Consider the following 20,057-nt stretch of genomic DNA (forward strand, 5'->3'; position numbering starts at 1 on the left):
AGACTTTTGCACAGTGATTTGTATTTGTAATTATGGAGTAGAACTCCTTTATGAGCAGTTTGCCTTTTCAGTAATGTTGGGTCATAGACAAATACATGACTACATCTACCGCAGACCTGTGTATATACAAAAAAGAAAGAAAAAAAAAAAAAAAAAAACACGTTTTGGATTCAATCCATAACCCAACCGCATCTCTTTACCCACCCAGATGATGAGCATGTGGACATTTCCCTCCACAGCTGTTAAATTGAATTTAGTTCACAGCAACTCCAGAAGTTTCATCCGCTTCCACCATCCCCACCCAAATTCATGTGGCTCTTGGCACAGACTGGGAACTTAACTGTAGCTGTTGGATTCTGGACAGTGCTTCATCACATCTGTGCTGCCCAAACTCCTGTGGCAGCCCAGAGGGGGACACATCTATAAATCTAACCATCACATTACCCTGACACTCAGTTGGCAGCAAGATGCACAAGAACAGTGAAGATGTTAAGAACAAACAACATGGCCAGTAATGACCTAAACGACTCTACGTGGTGGAGGATATTTTGCCACTCTAAATCCATCTTTCTCATCAGTTTCTTTCATTCACTTTCCATCCAACTCATTTCTCCCATTTGCCTTCCTGCCTGTCTTTCTGCCCATGATATCTCTTTTCACTTTAGTTTGTTCTACAACTTCCAAAGAAATAATTCCAATCCAAATGTGGTCATTGAGTCATTAAGTGCAAATACCATCTGAAGTGAGGAGTGACTCATCTGGGTTTTTTGCAATACATCTGCGCACTTTGCACAACTGCCAGTTAATGTCAACCCACTGACTCATTCTGCACTCTACCCACTCACGGGGAAAAGAAAAAAAATTTAACTGCTGTATCCAGTTCCATGTTAAATGATAACTCTCATGGGTAGCTTTTACATGTTTGCCCACTGACTGAGTAAGTTCATTGCATACAAGATAATGTAGCTGACAGACTTAGAAGTTACCGTTTTATTTTTATGTGCAAAGACGGCACCAATTCTATGTGCATGCATGAACGAGGTGTCAAACATGTAAGCCAACTGATGCACAGTACCTTCATATTATGTGTCTAAAAGCTACATGCTTAGATGTGTATATGCACACTTTACCCAACAGTCAAGATGTGCAAATGTCAAGAACTTTTGTTCTCCCAGTTGCGATCATACCAAACAATCTTTCACTTTTAGATCCTGCCTAATCCTGTCATCACGTCACAGATGTTATACAATTTTAAATTATTAATGAAATGACCACAAGCACAACTTTCTTGTGTGTGATGCTGGTGCTTAATAAACTCGAAAGGAAGACCATTAGGCAGCAGGAAGCAACAAACAAAACCTCAGCTCTGCTGACATTTTGTCAAAACCTAGATTTGGTTACACGCTTTGAGATTCTCTCTTATTTGTAGATAAACAGCACGTTCTGGGAGCGTTTTCTGTAGCACAAAAACACCCTGAGATATCCATCAAAAAAAATATGGTGCATTGTGTTGATGTGGCGTATTATTTCATATTATACCTAAATGAAATGATGATTGCTACAGCAGCACTGTTTCTACAATGCCTGTGTGTTCATGGTCTATGCAAATGGTTGGCATTCATTCAAAGGTTTGATCCTTAGGCATTCTTAGTAGGTAGTAGTGAAGCATTTACTAAAGACTATGCTTTGTTCTGACCCAAGGCAGGGGTCAGTTGTAGGGTATTAAAGGCCTGGAGGCAATCACTGAGCAGAACTGTGTACAGATCTTGATACCATTATTTTCAAAACTACTGGGCTACCACTGCTGAAGTATGTACGGATGTGCATTTCACACACATGCACGATCAACACTGAGTGAGCCAATCAATAGTTTGCAATTCTGAGTTTATTAACAGCCACCATTCATGGCGAGCCTTGTTTTACATCTTAGCTCCAGCACATCACAGGGCTAATATAATCAAGAGTGTTCCAGCATGTACTTAGATTACAGACCAGTGTGTGTTCTCCACAGTGTCCATTTTTCACTGATGACTTTTTCGCCTTCTCTTTTTGCAACCATCTCAGGGAGTTCAGGCAAAGACAAATAAGAGAAGATAAATTGGAGAGAAGGAGCAGAAACCGAGGGAGGGACAAACCATGATAGACCCACAGGAAGAAAGAGAAAGGTTATGATAGAGAAGAGAGACAACAGAAGAGAGAGGGCAGAAAGTTAAAGATAGGGAGAGAAAGGTGTGTGTAGGGTGTGATGGATGAAGCTGAAACAGATGAGGAGAGGAGGGAGGTAAGTACGTTCTCCACCAGCTACCTCACTGTCAGACACTCAGCTGTGCAGCACGAGTAGGTGGCTGGTGAGAGGTGTGTGTGTGTGTGTTCTGCATAGCGTGTGTGTGTATGCCACATGTACCGTGAGTCTGGGGACCAGTGGGGGGTTGACAGATTATCTGTCGACAAGCAAGCTGGAGGGTTCCCTCTCTCTCTCTTCCACTCCTCATTTTCCTGAGTTACTCACAGGCTCTGTTTTCTGCAGCGCTCAAGGTCACTGCAACACAGTGAAAGTTTGGAAGGCACGCGATACCAAGAGCTCAATGGTGAGACAGCACTTTTCCACTCCTCTGCTTATTTTAAATTGCACAAGAGCAAGTGTAAAAGCTGTTAATTATCAAACTGTATCTCCATTGCATGACACTGCTGGTGGCATTATGGGTAAAAACTACTCTTTGTTAATAAAATGTCAAATCTGCTGTTGCACCACAGCTTTACAGATGTTTTGGCCATGTTACTTCATGCTCTTTTGTTCACATCCAGTTTTTACACAAACTGTAATTCCTCTAATTCAAGAAGGATTTCTGCTTTCAATAAAAATAAATCTGTGCCGTACTGTCACAAATTATAGTTTTACTATCCGCACTTAAAACAAGTGTTTACTCACAATTTGAGTCTCTCTTAGCTTTCCTCTCTGCATTTTAGAAAGCTTTTATATTGAGAAAATGGGCAGGCAGAAAACAGATCTGATTTTACAGATCGTTTTATCACCATTAATGAGAATCAACTGACAAATTCACAAAACTAGTCTGTGGGTAGGCATGCAGCCAGAAACAAAGCTTGAAACCCCATTCACCTGGACATTTCAACTTCCATTTGTGTCTGTTCAACAAACGGAGCGTTAACAGCATATTGGACTTGAGCTGATCCCAGGCCTGCCTCTAGTTCAGCTTGGCAGGGTAACAGATAAAAGCCACAATGTCAGCTCCAATCACAGCACAGAGTCAAAGGCAAAAAAAGACAAGACTTACATGTTGGACATTTAACATTTAAGCCATCATTCTCAAATTAGTTGCGGTCTTGTTGCACAATGACCTTAAGTCCTTGCTAGAGAAGACCATAATGTCTAAATTACACTGTAAATGTTGTTGGTGTTCCAAAACATTAAAACCACATCCCCCGCAAGTCTTTGGCTTATTAAGAAAGTATTGGTATCTCCTTCCACAACTAGGAATTGCTCATTTTACCCTCACTAACTGAAAGAAAGCCAGATATGCACTGGAATAGCTGCAGCCTTTTCCTTCTTTGTGCTAGAAACCAAACCAAAGAGCACAGCTGAACATGACAAAACTTACACATTGTTCTTTAGGTTACCAAATAATGAATAAAGTCAGAGACGTAAGGGTGTTTTCACTCCTGTGCTGTTTAGTCCATTTAGCCAAAGTTGTTCAATTGCAGGTGTAAACATGGTAACTGCAGTAGGGTGACCCCCCAACATCAATCCTACCCAAACACCAGGCATAAGCTGCAGGTGTGAGATAAATGCCTTTACCTAGCCAGGTATGCTTTCCCAGCATCCCAGAACACAAACTGTGACAACTAGCTGTAACATGAATGTTATTCACTAGTCCAGAACTTGGCCCCCTCTTCGTGCATTTATTTCTGTTGCTCCCGACAGAGTTTTGGTTTGCTTGGAGTTCACTTGGGGGTTTCTCTGTGTCAATGGAAACCAAACCACAGGAAAAAGCAAAAAAATGTCAAACTCATCAACTGATTCAGACCCGAGTAAACAAACTATAGTTATGAAAACACCCAAAATGATGCATCTAGAACCTAACAAACACCTCATCTAAAGCTTAGGCTGGAATAATTCTGGGTTGTTCACTGTTATAGTCAGTCATGAGAGGTCATAAATTATTCACTGATGCTAATGTTACATTTGGTAGCCTTTACATTACAGTAACTTTGCGGAAAAAAGCAGCAGAAAGCACATGCTTAAATGAAGGCGTCCGTACTTCCTCAGTGATATAGATCTGACACATTATTATTGAACATTAATATGTAATGCACACAAATACATGAAACATTAAAGTACTTATTTCAATGGACTGCTAAACTGAACTAAAGGAAAGTCACATTAATAACAGCCAAAAATAAAAATGACAACTCCAATGACACATTCCCATGACTCCCTTTCTCCTTTACTTCTCCTTGGCTTTTATACTACGCACACACGCACACACACTTCCTCTGCCTCCCTCTGTTTCACTGTCTCTCTCTGTCTATGTACTCCAGCCAACCACTGTGGGTTTTCTGGGATTCCTGTGGCTGAGTCATCTTCCACTCCGTATCATCCATAATATCATCTTCCCAAAAGTCTCCCCAGTGCTGGATGCAACTGGCCGAACATGAAAGGAGTTTGTGCATGTGCATGTATGCGTTTGTGAGTGAAGGGAGGGAGGGCGTCAGGGAAAGAGAGACCCTCTTCTTATCCAGCCGTTACTGAATCTGGGAACAGCCAAAATAGCATCAAATGACCCTCACCCAACCCTCCACTAACCCTCCAGACCAATTTCCCAGCCGGAAAGCCAACAGCACTCACACATGCTCCAACTCCATCCGAATTCTTTGTATTCCAACTAATGTGTAATCCATCCATTCATTTGCTACAGCTTTAGCAGACACTTTTCAACATTAGCCTCCCTTTGCAGTCCTAAAAAAAAAAAAAAAGAAAAGAAAAGCAAAAAACAGAAAAAACACCCAATCCCCTGCCCACAAACCTCAATTCATGGACCTTAAACCAGCTCCAGAGTTATGCTTCACCACAGTTTCCACATCACAGAAACACAAGCCTCTTCCTTAACCATGTAGGCGACCTAATTCTTATTGTCTCCCTTACACAAAATCCCTTAGTAAAAACATTGACTTAGCATTATAGTAATTTATTCTGTTCAGTATTTGAAGTGTTTAAGTAAACGTCTATTTGGCATATTTATTGCTATTTTTAAAAACACTGTACAGCTACAAAATTAAGATCCCCTTGTCTTTCCAACAGCGTTTGTCCCAGCCTTAACCCCAGTTTCTTAAAATTCACCACGCCCTTCCCCCTATCCAGGCTACCCCGATACACTCCATCCTCTCATCACCTAATGCCGAACTCTCAAATCCAGTCCCCCATAAATTCTTCGCTCTCCAAATTTCCCAGCCCAACACCCTTACCCCTCACCTCACCTCACAATCCTAGTTCATAACCCCAAGCCAAGTTCCCCATTACCCCACCCCAGAGATTGCATATTAGATCCTAAATCCAAGTCTCTGCAGCCTCTTATTCCCAGCCAAGACCACAGATGTTTCAGCCGGCCGCTCTCACAGTTTGGGGTATGAAGGCCAAACTTTTGACAGGGTGGTTTCTTTAAAAAGGCAGACTAAGGCTGCCAGACAAAACTACATGTGAAAGCTTACTTTAAAGCTTAGCTCAAAAATGCCTATACGTGATGAACTGTATAAATAAATACACCAGACAGATGTATATGGTAAAAATTTAATACCTTAGCATGAGAACTGCCACACATGAAGTCAGCACACCAGAAACTATGAAGAAGGCCTCAGGAAGCCAGGCAAATTAAGATTATTAGTCAGAGGAGAAAAAAAACAACAACAACCTTAGCCGTAACAGGCCTATTTGTGATCCAAACTGCTATCCACAGTGCCAGCACACGAACCTGCCAGCCAGTGGAAAAGGCCAGGGGCTCATTAAAAACAACAGGTCCTCCTCTTCTTTTTTCCGTGGAACCTGTCACCGCATTCCTTTTTCTATGACTTGGCTCTTGACTCATGGAGAGGTCAGGTTATAGGAAGTTAGTCATAACAACACAGAGGACTTCAGATGGCCTCCTAACCATAGCTCAGTCTCAACACAGCTGCAGACTATTTAGCACTACTTAATCGCAAACAAAAGAGATTTACCACAGGCTCGCTAAAAGGAATTCTGTTTTATTCAAGAACCCATGTCTTAAAAGCTCCATGAGAACTTCAGACCCATGTTTTCCTGAGGTGCTAAAGGGAAAAGAAAGGGTCAAATAAGGGGTTCAGTGGGTGTATTTGTCTCAAACCATTCAGCTGGGTGGGAAATTTTGCCAAGTTCGGTATAGAATAACAGCCAAAAGATCATTGTTTTAACATAAAAACTAGAGCACCAAATTCCATCAGAAGCATTACACTGCAGCAGTTTGTCCATCAGTTATTCCATACTGACAACATTTACCTTGAAAAGTCAGACATTTATTTATACAGCTAATCCTAGTGAGACTGTTCTAATTGTATTAAATGTAAAACTCAAAATCTGCATTGAGTTTAAATTTGCAAAATTTGCCAAATTCAAGGACTTTGTTGTGTGTGAGATGGTTTTCTTGGCCACCGCTGATACTATCAAGTTTGGAAATGTTGGATTTTAAGGTTGGAGAGATTATTGGAAAACTCTCGGCTGTATGTCTAGCTAGATTATTTGGAAAACCTAAGAACGTACCAGAACCTCCACAGGCAGGGTAAACAATGATTTGAAATCCCAAAGAGTATGACTGCCAGTAAGTGACTCAGTGCGAGTGTGGTCCACAGAGCTCTTGTGCGAGAAGGAAAACAAACAACTAGTGATTTACAGTGATGCAGCCATGTGTATAAGACAAAAAAAGTGTTGTAATCTACACAAACACAATATAAAACACGTATAAGAACAATTTATGACTCAATATTAATCTTGTTACTTTTTTTAGCTGTATATTGTCCTGTCATAAGTTCTAACATAGCTCTAAGAGCACAGAGAAAAAATTAAATCAGTGTATCAACACAAACTATGATAATTAAATTTTGATCTCTGTATCTGGATCTCTGTATGTGGTAAATAAATGAATTACAGATGTCGCTGAATGCATGTTTTGTCCCTGTAAGAACTAAGCAACACTAGCAACCTCAAACGCCAAACATTAGTGGGATCAGTAGAAAAAAAAAAGAAATCAAATACTGTATTAAATTTAAAAAAATTGTTTTATTTTACATTTAGTTTTATAAATAGCAAGTCGCTGCTTTTAGATGAAAGTTGACTGCGAAAAAGCAGGGAAGAATAAGAGGCATAGAGAACAAGGGAGAGCCCTGCTGAGAAGAAAGAGATATGGAGTAAATGTGAATGCGAGAGGGAGGAGAAGTGAGGAGAAATGAAATCAATAATGAACGGCTCCATAACAGGAACTTAATCAGAACAGCAGGTCCCTATATTGCTCCTGACTAGCACACGCATCACCGCCGTCGATTCAATTTACTCCCCAAACCCTGAAAAAATAAATAAAACATGGAAAATAAATTGAGACGCTCATTCAAATTCATTAGAACTCGTCCCTGTGTGCCTACAGTACATAATATTCCTTGAAGAAGCAGAAGTAAAATGGAAGAAATGAAAATATGCCAACAGCTCGGTATTGGTTTCTAGGTGAGAATGAAAGTGAGGGTACAAAGTCATAACAGCCTCTTCAAACACCACCACCTTATTCTTCCTCTTGTACCCACACATTATTACTGTATATAAATACACATACTGTATTTACACACAATAATAAGATATGAGCGCGCACACTGGGATTAAGTACACAAATTTGCAGACTAATATCAATGCTTACGCCTACATTTAACTGTGCAAACAATTTGGGTGCTGAAGTTGATTTGAAAAATGTACAATTTCTAGCTACTTGGCAGGTAGGTTACTGCAAACATATTGGAACCATATTGGAGTGTCATCTGTCTCTAGTAATCCCACACAGACTCAGTGATGTTATGATCAGGACTACAGGTATATGGGGGGCCGTGCCCATCTGTTGCACGGTGCAAAAACTGATGTATACACAATGATTTGCAATCTTTTCGCTGTTTAACTTTAACATCTTTTAGAGAACAAACATACTAGAGCAGACAGTGTAAGACTATTCAGCCAGTGTCTTCAAACACCATCTATGACAACTTAGAATTCCTATTTTTTTATAAACACAATGAAACTAACAGTGCTGTATTTAGTTAAAACATGCACAATGTTTCTGAAACTCAAACCCTAAGAGCGTTTAGACCAGGGGTAGGCAACCTTTCTGATGGCGAGTGCCATTTAAAATTTCCTCAGAAGTCAGTGTGCCATATGATTGCATTAGCAATAAATTTAATAACGCTCTATATGAACAGTTACACACTATATAGAACCACTTTATAGAATTATATTTGTTTGCAGATGTTGGCAGCTATCAGCGAATAGTTATCAGCTATTTTGAAACAAAAAAAAAAAAAAAAGACTTTTTATCCATAACAGCAAATGAACTGTACAACAGAATATACAAATGCTATTTATGGTCTCTTCACAACAATGATAAGAAAAATAAACTAAGCCAATATGGCATGTCTGTTAATACAGAGACACACATGTGTAATATGAACTCTGGTCTCCCACTCAGAGACACAGGTCTCCGAGTGTCCAGCATTCAGACGGCTACCTGAGGACACTCTTCATGTGAGAAAAATTCTGCTCACACAGATATGCAGAGCCAAATACTGTCAATAAGGCCTCTGCAATGTTCTAAAGACAGTTAAACTTGTCAGGTAGTGATGTTCAGCAGGTGAAAATGCAGCTCCATGAACACGCACAGCTATGGATTCCAGCTGCTTCGATGTTGCATTAACTGGCATTAACTCGGCCAGTTAATGCGAGACAAATCTAGCTGCTCATTAAAGATTTCTGGTTTGATCAGAAAAGAAAACATTGGTCAATACACCTGAAAGTCCCAAAAATGCATTGTGTCTCGAGTCTACGGATGTATCCGTGTATCTCCGTGGTGCTGATGCTGTGCTGAACGGAAAGCTCCTGAAGCTTTTCAAGTGTCGGAATGTGGAAAGCTAACAACGTCCCTCTCACCAGCAGGCTAAGTTATTTTTAGCCAATTACAAGTTGAATCTGGTAGTTGGGGTTGTTAGTTAAGATACCATCATTAAGAAGCGGCACAACTAATGTGTCTATGCGAGCTAATTTGCGATCTGCACTGCTGGCGCGGCCATTTATTTTTTGATGCACCTTCTCAGATTAATTCACTGCGTGTCGAGCCCAGGGCTGGAGTGGGACAAAAAAAAAAAAAAAAAACAACCCCACAGCCCGGGCTTGACAAAAGACCGGCCCACCAGGTATTAAAGCCATAAAGCCTTTGAATAAAAACAAAGGCTGTTGTGACAGTGATATACAGTCTTGTTGGTATATGTATGATTTCTATACATTTTATGTCAGATAAAAACTTTGGTTGTAAGATTCAGACAATTATTTAATAAAAACTAGACATTTTAAATGAGAATAAGAAAGTATTTCTTTGTGCCCCCCTTTCCCTGTTAATGCCCTACCTGGCCCCCTGGCAAAACTTTGCTAGACCCGCCCCTGCACAGTTACCAGCTGTCAGCTACTTAGAAAAGGATCCTGGTGTTATTTGTCTCTCAGAAACAGTTCATAACTTCCCTCCAACTCATTCATGTCACCTAAAAGGTAAACCTGCTTCTCCATCACCTGTTCAGCTCTGATGATTCAGTAAGGACATCTCCTGGTTTCATCTTCATGTTTCTCTCTCACCAGATAACCAAACCGACATCATGACCAGCAGCTTTTATGGCTGTGGCTCCAGCAAACATCAGCTGATACTTAAAATTAATATTAAATGAATTCTAACAACAGCTGATCAAGCTTAAACGTGCTGCTGCTGTTTAGCGCGACATCCGGCGGTTTCCTCTTTCTGGCGCAAAGTGGTCGATAAACAAACAAGAGAGAAAAGCCGATCAGCTGATCATTGATCAGTTTCATGATTAAAGTAGCAACAGGAGAGGGAGGGGAGAGAAGAAGAGGAGAAGAAGAGGCAGCTGTGCAGCGTAACGACAGAATAAATCCACCTTTGTGTCTTTTTCCATCCTAGACAGACTGCATCCCTTCTCAGCTCAACACGAAACGCGTAATAATTTCTCTGAACGCGGGACATTCTGTCTTTTTACGGGACGGTTGGCAACTCTACTAACTAACCTTATGAATAAAATAAAGTTCACTATCAGTAACATCAAAGCACCACCCAGCTGTATAGAAACTCCGTCATGCTAGCTAGTACACAGTACGAGTTATTGTAACTGACTGTAAAAAGTCAGCACAACGAAAATAAACTCCACCTAAACTTGGTTTATATCTGACCCAGATAGACTGCAGGGCATAACTTCTTACCTGAAGTTCAGTTCACCTGATACTTGGACCGGCGGCCGCCTCGGGTCTCTCCTCCTCCTGCCTCCCCTTTCCCTCATCCACCTGCTGGCCTCCACCACTTGTTAATTTTACTGAATCAGTGGAAGCTCCGCCATAGCCACCACCAAACAACTGAGTTATTTTTACACACCAGCCAGCATCTGGCCAGTCCACCACCTTTCGTTGTTTATACCGTTACAAAAAAAAAAAAAAAAATCATCGGGCCCGGTATGCCCGATGGCCAGTCCAGCTATGGTCGTGCCATCAGTTAACCCATTGCGTGCCAACTGTGGCGCGCGTGCCTAGGGTTGCCGACCCCTGGTTTAGACCAAATCAACAATGCTGAAAGATTGATTTAAAACTGTGTTGCACAAAGCCAATACAATTTAAATTTTTTTAAGTCCAACCTGAATGACAAAGTGCTTTGTAGAACCATGTGCATACAATTTAAGCTTCTGTAATTTCTTATCAATAATGGAGCAGTCACAGCAGATTCAAGTGCATATTTGATCTGGCAGATTTTTAACAGCAGATGCATTTCCTTTACGCAACCCTCTCAGATTTGTGGCTCCTCCTGGTCTCAATCCAAGGATCTTTTGAGTACACATGTATGTTAACCACTATACTATAGAACCAATACGAAGACAATTTAATATCTTTAAATAACTAATCTGGTGATTAATCTGGGTGAGAGATCAATTATTTTGCATACATAGGACTCATGTGACAGTTTTTGCAAGCCATTTAGTACAAAAGTGAGTGGGAAAAGGACTTTCTGTGGCTGATTTACGATGCTAAAGGACAACTTTTATTTTGTCATTACTGCTCAGAAGCAGCGAAAAAGAGTAAATCAGACAATAATTACGTCATGGAGACAAGTTATTAAAAAAAAAATTAAAATGGCAAAAAAAAAAAAAAAAACCCACACAGGCATGTTCCATGATGACAAAACCAGGATTCATCAGGTTTAAACTATGGTTTAAGACAATGAGACATTCTCACACGTGGACTGGCCACCATAGAGTTCAGCCCTGAACTCCACTGACAACATGTGGGATACACTGGAGAAGACTACCCTATCAATGCAAGAAAAAAAATTGCAATTTTAGATGAAAATAAATGTTCTGCCATTACATAAGCTTATTAAAACATGATCAAAGCTAAAGTTATTTGGCTGGGCAGTCTATCACCAAATTAAGAATGAACCATTGAATAGAGAACTCAACTCAAGAGCTACTTTTGTACTCATTTGACTCAAGTTGTTTTACTACTTTTTCAAAAAAGGTTTTAGCATTTATATAGCTAAGGAAGTTTTAATGTGATAGATAACAATCTAAACATCTAAAGTGGGGGGAAAAAACAAAAAACAAAAACAAAACACACACGCACACACGAAACAGAGTCATAAGAAACAAAGGGGACAAAAAAACAAAATCAGTGAAATCCAAAGTTGTGTAAAAGTGCAAACCACGGTGGGGATGATGGAAGGAGGCAGGCTTTGGATGGTCAGCCAGGCATGGGAGTTCTAATCTGATTGATGTTTTAATAGTTGGATGTGCTCCCTCAACCAATGCATTTCTTCCCCCATGTACACAGAACTCTTATTTTGTGCTCACTTTTTTTCCCCACTCAGTCTTTTACAAACACCTATCTCTGTCCCTCACACCAATGCCATAACTCACTCTCACCCTTTTCTCCTCCTCCCTTCTTCTCTCCATCACTACCTTAGTCCCAGTCTTCCAGACAGCTTCATAATGCCTGGCACCTCCTCAACACTGGCTCTAATTGAAAGATGAACGAGTTTATTTGGGATTAATCCATCACTCTGTCACCTGAGGAGAGAAAGAAAGACCTAGAAGGAGAGGAGAAGAGAGACCCAAGCTGTGGGAACTCATGATCTAAACAACATTTTAAATCTCATATTGCACCACAAAGTCTTAATGACCTTGTTTCATTATAAAGACACACACACACATATATTGTGAATACATGAAAATAATTATTAGAATGTAATGTGTTAAATTTGCTTAGATGAGAGGGTCCAGCGATAGATCAGAGGAATAGGAAAGGATTTGTTTGTGTGTTTTAGTTTGGCTTAGCTGTAGCCTGAGAGTGTGTGTAATTGTTTAGAGAGAAAGGAATTTATGGACACTGGGTTCTGCTGTCATAAAAGGAGACAGGAAGCTACAGTTGGGGGTTGCTGATGCTTGTACCTTTAATAGAAAATCATAATTGTTATAACTTAGAAGTAGGTTTGCAGGAGACTCTCCACATGATCTGTAAATGTAAGACAACAAGAGGCCACTGGCCCAGTGGATGCAGAGTGGGGGTCTCAGTGTTTGTAATATGTTAACTCTGTTTTGTATGTTGTCTAAAGGAATTTGGTGTAGCTTGGGTGAGATTACTTTTATGACCCCCAGGAAGTCACGTATACAGACACACACACAGTGCTTTGACTGTTATGACGCACCCAAACCTACATGCACAGTCACTCACATAGGCACACGGGTACGCGCACACACAGGCACTCACGTGCTCGTGCATACACACACAGACAGAGTTTGCAGCACACCATGGGGGTTTCATGATGGGGTCACTTCTATAAAGCTGGCTGTAACAAACAAAGGACTGGAAGATCTGCAGAGGGACACCGGCCTTGAACGTCTTCCCTTCTAGAAGATGCATGCTTAAATGAAGATGAATAAAGATGAATAAAGGTTTTGTGAAATGACTACTGAGTTCCGGTGCCGTCTCTGGATGCCCGAGAAATAAAAAAACCGGGGTGAAACTGATTTCATAACAATATATATTGTGCTTGTATTCCTGAATTGGACAAGGTTTGAAGCTGTAATAAAATAGAAAAATGCTATACACATAAGTTTGTGGAACAAACAAGTACTGAGAGACAGAAGGGCAGATGGGATGTAGGAAAACTGACAGAGGACCCCTCTCCTGACCGAACAGACAAAAAGTAGCATCAATATGATCAAATAACTGACAACTACACTGTAATTGAACCATAGACACACATAGGCAAACTCGCTTTTAATGATGCATTTTAAAATACTACAAAAGTAAAATGGGACAGGTGAAGAGTTAACTCTGAATTAAAAAAGCAGCTGTGCGCATGGGTGTTAAGACACCTCGGGCAAATACAACAAACCTTTTTTGCTGTTTGCCTCAGCCAAACTGTGTTCTTGTGTTTAATACTAGTGGCTCCAATGGGAGCATAACTCTGAACCCTGACAGAGGCAGGGGTATTCCTCAACTACTTACTTATAAACAAAGTGCTCTTTCATGCTGAGGGAACCACAGAATCTGCCTACTGTGCACACTTGCTGCATCATCACTACAAAAGCCGATGCAGGTAATCGTTTACACAATGCTGTAAGTCAGTACTGAGCGGGCATATTGCAGCAATTCGTGTCTCAGATGGCACGAGATATTCTTTGCATGCCTTGCAGATATTCTGCCCTTATGGGATTTGAGGGGGGAAATAAAATTTTAATTACTTAGCAGATCATTTCCAAAAAAGGTAAATTATAGGAAGGAGGCTGCTCTCAGTCAGCATGGGAGGCTGAAAACTACTCATCTGACATCAAGTCCAGTTCCTTTGTTCACCAAAGGCTCCCAGATCACCCCACATACTGCCATCAGCTATTAGAGTACATAAGCTACTGTGTAAATTAATTAGGCTAGAAACTGCAATACCTACTTTTGTTTTGACGAGCTGGATGAATGTGTGCTACCCACGAAAGCATCCAAATCTTTTTTTGGTCTCTTGATAAATTGTCATCACAAACAGCAAAGTCAAGCTTGAATGATTTTGTAACAGCAAGTCTGAACTTATTTTTGTCATTTTCCAGTCTCATCAAAAAGACAGGTATTACACTGCTTCTCTGCAAGACTAAGGAGACTAACATGACTTGAAGTGGTTCCCTTTTTTTCTTCAGGCGTATCTTATAAACAAACATTCTCCAATTGTCATGTGACCATAAAAGGCCCCCTGACACTGGGTGAGTCATTTAGAAAATAGAGGTCAATTCAAGTACTTTATATCCTGCTGAAAATTGTCTCAGTGACCATCTTTGTTACTCTGCTGATGTCCCTGTGCCTGGAGCCAATTCTCCTGTGTCATGTGACCTGCTGAATGCAGTTTGTGTCACATGGATGGACTGAATTTCATTTTTACAGCCCAGCAGGCTCTCTAAGAAGACTGAACACACCCTAGGTTAATATCCATACAGCAAGTCAGAAAAGGAGAGGAAAAACAAGACTGGAGGATTTATTTTTGTTCTTGTACAACAAAAAATAAAGTTTACAATTTGGCAGTTACCAACAACCAGACAAACAGAATGGGGGTGCTGCAGCCCCAGCTAGGAGCTGATTGTATCAGGGTGATAAAACATGTACAATTAGCTGGAAAATAATTAATCAATTAATATGCTCAACTTATCACACACACCCCGTCAAAAAACCTTCTGAGAGCATTAATGTATACCACAACACAGCACTTCTACAAGTGGAAACGAAATGGCTGGAGAGCAGCAGGCCGGGTTCGAGTCCAAACCCGTGGCGCCCTCTACCCCCACTTTCTTGTCTATCTTCACTTTCCCTATCCAATAAAGGCTAAAAAAGGCCAAAAATAATAATTAGAAAAGGCTTTTTCATGACAACTCATTCAAACAAGCCATATTTGTTCAGTCTTTTTCCAGTTTTAATGTCATAAACATTTCAAAAGCTAACCAACGTCTGTCGAGTTTGAGATGTAGCTCTTGTTTTTGTATTTAATTTTCTAATTATTGTATGGTCTGACCTTGGTGTAAATTTGCTGAGACATGTCCACTCTTGGGAAAACTAGCATTGTGTTGACTCACACCCGAATGCTCCACACCAGCAAATTCCCAAAACATCTGCTTTAATAGAGGTGATCACACTCGTTGATGCTCTGTCAAGTGCATTTGATTAACAGCACCTCATTGCCACCCTGTTAATTCTTATGGAAGTAGTAAAGCTGTGAAAATGCTCTTTTTCACATGCCTGTACACAAAAGATGGATGTAACCACTATGCTAAGTCAGCATTTGGTTTGTGCTCTTTCGAAGTTTTGGGTTTTGCATTTTAGCCAACATGGCTTTAAGTTCTAAAGTTGTGACAAGCAAGGAGTGGATCTGACTAAGAATGAGAGGAACCCACACCCATACAGCAGTGACTTGTCAACCACAAGGTAGCCACGTCCTAAAGCATATCCTGCTGTATCATCAAGTTTACTGTAAATGGGACCAAAACTTTCAAAATACACATTATGACATTGTAAAAAAAAAAAAAAAAAAAAAAAAAAAAGACTGAGAAACTGACTTCTTTTCTCTTCTTTGCATTGCTTCAATTGTTTTCAAATAAAGAACATGATGTCAGCATCACTCATTCTCTCAAGAGTTAACAGGTACCCATGAAAGGATGCTGCAAAACAGAAATACAGCCTGTCAGCATAGCAAGTTCTAGTATGATTGTTTTGCTGTATAGATGTATAGATAAAGATTTTGCACAGACTTGCCCACTTCCTAGAGGAGAGTTCAACATATGAAACTTTAAAAGGCACATCTCAAAGAATGGCTCATGTCAAACCAAGTCTGTTATCACTTTCAACTTATTTTAGTATGGTAAATTGTTCATATTTGTTTACTTTATCTCCACTAACGTGGACTGTTCTTGTTGAATGGAAAGGAAGAAAGAGGTGAAAGATTTTAGACAGGGCAGCTCCCAAAGGAACTGCTGAAGTCAGTCCTTATGTACATTTAAAGGAAGCCATCAGTACAGATCCTCAGATTGTGACCAAAAAAAAAATAAAAAATCTCACATTTTCAAAAGTCAGAACATCAGCAACCAATTTTAAACGCAACACAGAGTTGGAGCATCTGGCTAGTGATTGATGATAAGAAGTAATCACTACCAAAGGATAAGATCATGCAAACAACTAACAGCTGTAGACATTCTCATAGAGCTGAATTACATTTGTAGGCTGGCCTGCTTTCAGTTGTTCTGGTTTATGCAACATTGTTTAAATGCTAAAAGACAAAAACACTTAAAGTCCCCTGTCTGTGAAGCATGGCTCACACGGAACAATAAAGAATAATAATAATAATTTGAACTAGTCAGTCTTTGAAAATGTAGTTCACTCTTTTTAAACTAAGTGAACTGAGCTTTAAGTGTTTTCCAAGTGTGAATTTAAATGGCCATAAAGGTGATGATAATCCATTCTAAGTAAAGCATGGAAATGGGGTCACAGTACACTGGCATGTGCTCAGTGTTAACTACATGTCCAGGTGTGCCCCCAAGAGTAATGGATATCCTGCTGCTAATGGCTGAAATGACCATGTGTGTCTCCTCAAGAGTTATGGCTGCAGACAAAGTGGCGTTGCTCCCAAAAATTACTTTTTAGAGGTAGACAGTGAGATTCTTCAGTGCAGAGGCTTTGAGTCTACAACCTCAATCACTGCCCACCTGTGTCAAAGAGGACAAAAAAGCCACTATCCTAACACTGGCTGCTTCACTTCACAAAGATTTCACAAAACTGTGCTTTTAGCCCTGTTTCACCAAAGGAGAACAACCAAGCATTCTTCTAGGGATGTTCTGGTGACTATTTCCTTAGTTTCATAAATGAGATGGATTCAAATCAGGTTATGTAAGGAAAACTTTTAGACAGTCCAAAATAAGAACAATTTATAGTTAGAAAACAGTTATCCAAACAAATACTGCAGGAGAATTTAGGAGCCAAATGAAAATACACTGTCTTCATCATTTCAAACAACACCGCATGCACACACTGCTGCTGTCACGTTATTGAAAACACACAATCATAGTGTGTTGTTGTGTTGTAGTGCAGTTTGCACACTGAGCTATTCACTATAAACGACATGGAAATGCCACAGTGTGATATTGCGTTTTGAAATCTCAATGTTACCATTTTAGCCGTCACCATGTTTTATTTGTTAATAATATTTGAAGTAATATGAATATGAAGTAATAATATTTGAATGAGAGTGTGAAGTGCTAAGTTTAGCTAAGGCTATAGTGTTGTTAGCCAGCAGCACCTGCTACGCATGGTCGCATATACCGGCTAATTAGTGCAACATAACAGCTACTAAAATACTAGAATTTCACTCACCAAAACCGAAGCACAAACTTCTTGGACAAGCTGTTGAAGATGACAAGCCATATTATTTTTCAGATAATTCCAAAAGAATGCACCAAAGCTGCAGCAGCACCACAAAGGTAAGACACAGGTCCGCTTCAGTGACTTCAATCAGCCCAGGTGTGGCGGCAAACCTGTCTGTGAGAGAAGCCACGCCCCTAAAACCTTTATCGAATCTAAATGGATGAACATTGAAATTTGTAAATTAGGACTAATCTAATGAATAATCTGGTAGGCAAAGACCCCTGCTAAATAAAGCTTTCAAGAAATTAAAAAGTGATCATTTGGATGTATAGAAAATACAAACTTTGCTTGGCCTACAAGCAGAAAACCAGAAAACTTCCAGTACCAAAAATCTTTATCCCTGCCTACAGCGAAAAACTATGCAAAATCTGTTCCCAGAAAAACAAAAGAAAACATTGATTTTTAATCCCAATACAGCAATCAAACGTGTTTATGTACAGGACTGTGTAAAGGTCTTGAGCCACCCCTCATTTCTGTATATTTTGCTTCTAAGGAGTTGGGCTTTTTTAAAATCATTTTCCGAACTAGTTTTGGATATTAGCTGTTTTTTCATTCGATTTTCAGAGAAGTGTTCTCTTTCTTTGTTAAGCCACTTAACACTGACCTTTGAATCACACAGCCACCTTGGTTCACTACTTAAGTCCTGAAAAGTAATTTTAGATGTTAACCTGTAGGCCTAGCACTGACACACTCTACTGCTTCTTTCATTACATTTCTTTATACTTCAATGAAGCCAAACGTCCTTGAATTTTTTGTTTACTCAAGGGAAGTGTGTCTTTTTTCTGTTAAGTCTATGATCAATGCCAAAGATAACAAATTTGATAGGAATAAAATAGTATTTTTGGACCAACAAGGTGATTCCAATAGAGCCATTAGCCCTAAAAACTGGCATATCATGGCATGGTATGTGATATGGGTTTAAAAACATTTGACTACAAGTGGAGGACAAAGGAAGGAGGACAAAGGAAGAAGTGACAGGCCAACCTTCAAATGAATACTAACTTAAGATCGTCATTTGATGTGCATTGTATTCATAAACTGGATTATTCGATAATATGAGCTTTTTTGTTACAGATTTCCTAACTCAACTTTCAAATAAATGTTAAAATAATAAATATAAAGCTGTCTGGATTCTTTTTAATTATACATAAATAAAGATGTTCTTGAATTACTTCTTATCATGCGCTTTATAGAGATAGACTGAGATTACATTTTGGGAGTCAGTGCTGATAACATATTTATTGTCCAATAATTGCCAGGATAAAGACTTTCCAGTATATCCTCATAGCCATTTATCTGTGATGGGCCAGTCTTGTCTGACAATACTGGCTGACCCATAAATCAGACTCGCTCTGACCCAAAACAACAGTGCGTGCATAGCCATAAAGAAGACCATTTTTGTCAAAACCTCAGCTAGTGTTTTGTTCTATGCTGATTGTGAATATTTCTATGCAAAACACAGAATTTACCTTGTGCCTGTGCTAATGCCCTGTCTTTGTTGATGTCAAGTTGATAGTTCAAAGTCTTGGGGGCGTGCGTGCCCTTACCTTGTGCGTGAACATCTTTGCCTGTTTGTTTTGGCTGCAAGGCGTTTTTCTGAATTTTATCCCTTTGAAAAAAATCTGACTAACTAACACAAATTCATATTCATGTAGCATTGAGTTAGTATTCAGAAGTGGTTGATGTGAACTTTGCTGAACTCCATCCTATTGTGTATTCAGCAGCTTAAGAGCGAGTTGGAAATCTCTTGTGTCTCAGTTAAAGGCTTTATCTCATCCCTTGCCTAGCAACCAGTTATAAAACACACACACCCAAACAGCAATGCAAGCGTAAGCACACAAACTGAATTAGACATGCACCTGCAGCCTCTCACACACACAGACACACACACACCATTCATGTGCATCCACTCCCCCAGATGTGTAATTGCATACTAAACATGCGCGTACAACTGCATCCCCCTAACCCTTAGTACTTAATTAAGCTCTCAGGCTTGGACTTAATCAAATGTTGCTTTAATTGAATTAGCCAAGGCAGTTGGATGTAAGGGTGTCTTCTCCACTTTGAGTATGGCATTTTTTCCAAAGAGATTGACAAAACCCACTAATGTAGCAGTAACAGAAATTATGTCTTTTTCTCAAGTATCACTTGAACATCAACAGTACCTTGTAGCAAGAACCAGTGTGAACTTTAAAACCGAACTTTTCCCCAAGCTTCCCCAGAGCATTATCCATAAGTCCTTTAGGCGTTCTTGTTCCTCGTCATGAAAAGACAGTGGGTAGAGGGAGGCTGC

At 39.9% G+C, this 20,057-nt stretch overlaps 1 protein-coding gene across 1 annotated transcript in view; it reads right to left on the reverse strand.

Moving 5' to 3' along the window:
- The window catches only part of rbms3 (RNA binding motif, single stranded interacting protein), a 164,682-nt gene extending 146,856 nt beyond the window's left edge, over window positions 1-17,826 (reverse strand). The window contains exon 1 of the mRNA XM_084942680.1: window positions 17,714-17,826. Within this exon, the coding sequence (XP_084798806.1) occupies window positions 17,714-17,764 (51 nt within the window). The 5' untranslated portion in view covers window positions 17,765-17,826. The remainder of the gene's footprint in view (window positions 1-17,713) is intronic.
- Window positions 17,827-20,057: the final 2,231 nt, after the last annotated feature.

The sequence above is a fragment of the Perissodus microlepis genome, chromosome 11, assembly GCF_051167445.1.
Source record: "Perissodus microlepis isolate ML-2025 ecotype Zambia chromosome 11, ASM5116744v1, whole genome shotgun sequence".
Lineage (NCBI taxonomy): Eukaryota > Metazoa > Chordata > Actinopteri > Cichliformes > Cichlidae > Perissodus > Perissodus microlepis.